Below are 4,950 nucleotides of genomic sequence, written 5' to 3'. Positions count from 1 at the left end.
GCTGGCACCCAGGGAGCTGTTCCTACACCAAGCACCGTGATCGCCCCTTCCCCTCTCCCCTACACCCTGCACTCACCCATGGCTCCTGGAGGAGCTCCCAAACCACTGCAGCGAGGAAGCAGCAGCCCAGCAGCCACTGATGAGCTGTGGAAGGTGGAGATGAGGGGTCAGATCCTCTGCCACAGGAATGCTCCCCGTTCCTCCGGGTACCAGACCCGACGGAGCAGCTCCGTGATGCGTTTCCTCACCTGGGACCTGCCCGAGTGACCTACCTCTGCCACCCAAAAGAGCTATAAAATAATCACCCAGCAGCTCAGCCACACAGACAGGAAGAGCACTGCATTAAAACATCCCCATCAGTGACTCCGGTGCTTTATGGACGTCTGGGAGMGCTCGTGGTGTGAACGGAGTTTCCGCTCAATTGCAGCGAGTGGCCCTTGAACCTCTCTGCTCACGGGCTCTCCAGCCAGGCTTTATCACTCTGATAAAACCTGCCAGCAGCAGATGCACTGTGTCCCAGAGAACAGGAGGGATCCGACCAGACAAACCACACACCAGGACGGGATCTCCCTCCAGGAWGCAAACTGCTTGGCAGTTTTCACAAGAGACACCACTGCAAATAAATGACCTTTTTTTTTTTCACTAATTAGGCTTAGCAAATTCTGACGGCTGCTGCTACCTGAATGAAACAGCACGGACAGACAGGACTGTACAATGAGTTACTCAGGAAAGGAGCTGGATTGTAATTACCCTCTATTAGTGACACCATGTAGTTTGGTACTTCCCYTGGAAAGGTCTCCTCATGTCTCTCCACTCATAATTTAGGTTTACAAATTCATTCTAAAACTGGATTTATCAAACCACCAACTTCAGTCTGGGAAATCTAAAAATACTAGTATGTCTAGTGAGCAACAGTAAATAAAAGTAAGAACGTGTGTTCATAGGTGCTCTTTTCTCCATTCACAAAGGAAGCAGTGGTAGCAGCTCATTCAATATCCCAAAAATTTAGAGATGATCCCAGACACTCCCTTGGGAATTCCAAGCTTTAAGCAAAAGAATATGGTCGCTGTTCTCTACACACCCTCCAGTGTCAGTCCTCTCACAACCAGGATCTGAAAACACTGCTAAACAAATGAAGGCAAACATTCAAGGGGTGGGAGATGCCTCCACGGCAGAAGGTAACAGGACTTACTACAGCAAACACCCTCAGAAAACACTGACTGAAAAGGGAGAATGAACCCTGTCCTGTCTCCATGTTATAAATGATCACCTCTGATTATACAGGATCACCTCTGGTGCTCTTGCTGGTCCCGCTGTGCAGCGCAGCACAATCCAGGTGTTCACCCACAGGAACAAAACAAAGTTTGACTGCTTTTCCTTGCGTTTTCTCCTCTGTATCTTTTCATTCTCCGATCTGACATCAGTTATAAAACGCTAAGATTAAACCCACTACCTGAGGGCACAAAATAAACTGTATTTTTTTAACAAGACCCCTGTGCTTCCCAGGCTCAGGGAATCAAGCATTTCTTTGGATATGAGGCATGGGACCTGCAGGGTTGGGACTGCAGAATGTCCGGGTCCCCTGGGATGGCCCAGGGCACACAYAGACAGCTCCTGGGCCACCATAAGCAAAAGCCACCCACACCCTGCCCCTCCAGGAGAGCACCTTGGGACGCTGATCTCAGCAARAAGCAGAGCTTGACACAGCCAGAACCAGACACAGAGAACTCCCCGGTCTGGCTGAGGTCAAACCGAGAAGCCACAAACTGAACATCCTCTGTGCAAGCRCTCTGGGGCTCGCTGGGACCTCGGGAGCAGCTCTGGCTTCCCTCCATGAGGACAATTCCAGGRGGGAATAAAAAAGCACGTGGTTTTATCCACTGGAATAAGCCATAACTGCCGATGACAGAGTGTCAGGAAAGAAACACGTTTGTCACAAAAGCAGCGTGAAAGTGGCAGGAGGAGACTCGATCCCTGTTCGAGCCGTACGCATTTGGTTTTTTATTAAACCAAAGAATGTGAAAACCTCCGGGTCCTGGCTTGGGCAGGAACCCGCTCTCACGGTTCGCTCGGCCCAGCGAGCTCCCAAAAATCCCAAACCCTTCGGATAACACCTCTGCACGAGCAGAGCCTCTGCAGAGAAGCATCCAGAGCTGTCCTCACCCCTCCGGCAGCGATGCCCAGGTGCCCGCAGGATGCCCGTGTCCAGAGCGGGCAGCGCCGGTGCCCGCTGGGGAGGCAGGAACGGCTTCTCGCTCCGCTCCCCGCGCTAAATAATCGCTTATTTACAGCTTCTTCCGCCACAGCGCTCACCCCTGACCTCCTGCACCCAGCCCAGGCGATTAGAGCCCACTGCTGCAGACGTCTGGCTGCTTAGCACCGCCCGGCATATTGGCACTCCAGCCCGGCGGCGGGCGAGACTCGCGCCCCCGCCCCCAAAAAACCCTTTTCTAATCCTAATCTGGGAGCGCCACACACAGAAACCAGCTGCTTCCTCCACCGCAGCGCCGCAGCCGCCATACGGAATAAAGCCTGCGAGGAAAAGGGGTTTGGGCATCGCTTGGACAGTTAACCTATTTAGAGAGTTATAAATCAGAGGAGTTGGCGTGTTCCTCCCTGTGCTGCTTTCCCGAAGCGTTACCAGCCTGGTAACTTTTGGCTGGAAAATTAAGGAGCATCTGGTGGTAGCTGCKCCGAGGTTCCCTCAAAAAGTCGCATCAGAAAGATAGGGAAAATCGAGCGACTGGAGGAGGAAAAACGCTGTGGAGTGAATTTCTCTCGGGCAGGCTGAGCTCTGTCCTTTCCACTGGAGCCAGGTGGAGGGAGCGATCAGGTAACAGCCCCTGCAGTGCCACCAAAGATCTCCTGTAGCACAGAGGTGAGCGAATGCTGCTCGCCATCAGCAGCAAATAAATAATAACATCGGCGACAAGAAACCTACACCACCATGAAAGGAGGAAGGGCAGCAGCAAGGGAGCTCAGTCCAAGGCTCCCAGGAGCTAATGGGAACTCGGAACCTGAGTGAAGGAGCCCAGAGCTGACACAGGGCAGGGGACAAGTCAGGGAAGGACCTCGGGAGCATCAGGCACGAGGCTCCCGCGATACCCATCCAAATTCAGGCAAGATCTGCCCCGGTGTRATTCACTGCCTCCAGCCTCTCTCACCCCCCATCCATAAGCAGCACCTGCTTCTCACCAAGCCTTTCATACGCTGGAAAAAAAAAAAAATGGGGGGAAAAATTATAAACTATGCTATTTCTAAAAAGTCAAGGAGTGAAATTAAAAGCCTGAGTTGTTCCAACAAAACCTCATGCCAAGAGTTAGACTGGAATAGAAGGTTTTTCTTCAAAAGACATTACACATTTTAATTCACAACTTTTATCATAACCACGAGCCTTGATCAGACACAAAGTAGAGTCTCTCATCCTTGGGATTCTGTGGGACACAGCTTATGTTCAGCAACTGGCTGACACAAAAAAGAACTGTATCTTCATTATTTATACACTGCTATTGGTATGCACATCTAGCCCGGCCTGTTAAAGTCAGGGAAGAATAATGGTCTATTCAGTACCGGTAGTGTTAATAAAATCAGGCAAATCCAGCTTAGTTTTGTCTGAACACGAATGAGATTAAATCAAGATTAAAAGTGCATACAGTACAAAGGGTATGGTTTATGCTAAAATTCAGAATGAACACATTTTAGTACCCGGTATACAAATGTCTGCAGACCTTCCCCGGGACTCAGACACCTGAATTAAACAACGGTGAAACTGGAGAAGGAGAAGGSAGATGACACTGGACAAAAGCCATCCAAAATACCAAGGGACAGATGCTCTGCAGCCCCGCTGGAGGTAACGGGGCAGATYCTGTGCTAGCAGAAACAGGCACAGCTCAGCTGGCTCTCCCTGCACACACCGAGCGCCAGCCTGCCCCGTCGCAGTGCCAGGAATATATGCAAAATCCAGACTCTTTCCCAAGTTTTCCTTTTGGGCCATTTTGCATTAGTCTGTGCAGGGTTTGGATTTCACGGCGCTGAACAAGGTGCTAAGCAGGGTACAATCCTGACAACCCTCCCGGGCTGGGATGCCTTGAAAACCTTCCCTTTACAGAAAATACCATTTGCTTAGAACTGCCAAAGAGCCCAACTCATTCCTCTCCCCTCAGCAGTAATATTCCTTCTCTCTCACCTCTGTGCATTTCATTTCCAAGAGGGAAAGAGCACACAGAGAAGCGGTGGATATTTAGGTCAGGCACTGCCCTCACAGCTACTCTGCGAGCGTTGAAAAATATTAATGAAAAAACCCAAATCGCCCTTCGGAACAAAAAAGCCTCGAGGGGCGGCAGAGGGGGGAAACGGGTTCCCAAATGCAAGCTCCACTCGGGTGTCCGGCCGGCGGTGCCCTCCCGGTACCGGGAGGAGGGAGATTCACACGGAGGTGGCACAGACCCCCGGAGGAGGCTCGGGGACCCCCAGCATCACCCCCGCAGGAGGGGAAGGCGCGGGGCAGGGGTACCGGGGCATCGATCGCGGGGAAGGGGCGAGACGCGGGCGGTGATGGAGCCGCGATGGGGAGGAGCGGGGATCTCAGCGCCGGTACCGGCGGGGAGCGGCCGCGGGAGCTGATCCCCGAGCAGCTCCTCCAGCCCGTGTCACACCCGCACCGACATCCCAACCGCAACAGATGAGAGAGAGCGGGGACGGAAAGCACTCCGGGAACGCGCATCGCAGCCGAGGGTCCCGGGAGCCCCCGCGGGAACTTCCCCGCCCGCAGCGGGGCCGCCGGGCACTCCCGCACCGCCGGCACCTCCCGCACCCTCCCCGGGAGCAGCAGGACGAGTACTTACTGATCTCCATGCTCTGGAACAAAGACCTTTTGCAGTTGCATGTGCAGGACACATTGGGCTGAATAGCTACGGCCGTGCTGTTCAGCCCCATGAAGTTATACATTTA

The 4,950-nt window shown here is 52.9% G+C and overlaps 1 protein-coding gene across 2 annotated transcripts in view; it reads right to left on the bottom strand.

The window, feature by feature from the left end:
- The window catches only part of PMEPA1 (prostate transmembrane protein, androgen induced 1), a 44,043-nt gene extending 39,096 nt beyond the window's left edge, over nucleotides 1-4,947 (bottom strand). For both annotated transcript variants that reach the window (XM_057378612.1, XM_057378613.1), the window contains exon 1: nucleotides 4,845-4,947. In XM_057378612.1, coding sequence (XP_057234595.1) covers nucleotides 4,845-4,947 — 103 coding nt within the window. The remainder of the gene's footprint in view (nucleotides 1-4,844) is intronic.
- Between the last annotated feature and the right edge of the window lie 3 nt (nucleotides 4,948-4,950).

Source organism: Malurus melanocephalus, unplaced genomic scaffold, assembly GCF_030028575.1.
Source record: "Malurus melanocephalus ecotype Western Australia unplaced genomic scaffold, MMel_1.1 scaffold_367, whole genome shotgun sequence".
NCBI lineage: Eukaryota > Metazoa > Chordata > Aves > Passeriformes > Maluridae > Malurus > Malurus melanocephalus.
Note: the sequence above shows the minus strand (reverse complement) of the source record. Positions and strands in the feature narration are given on the sequence as shown.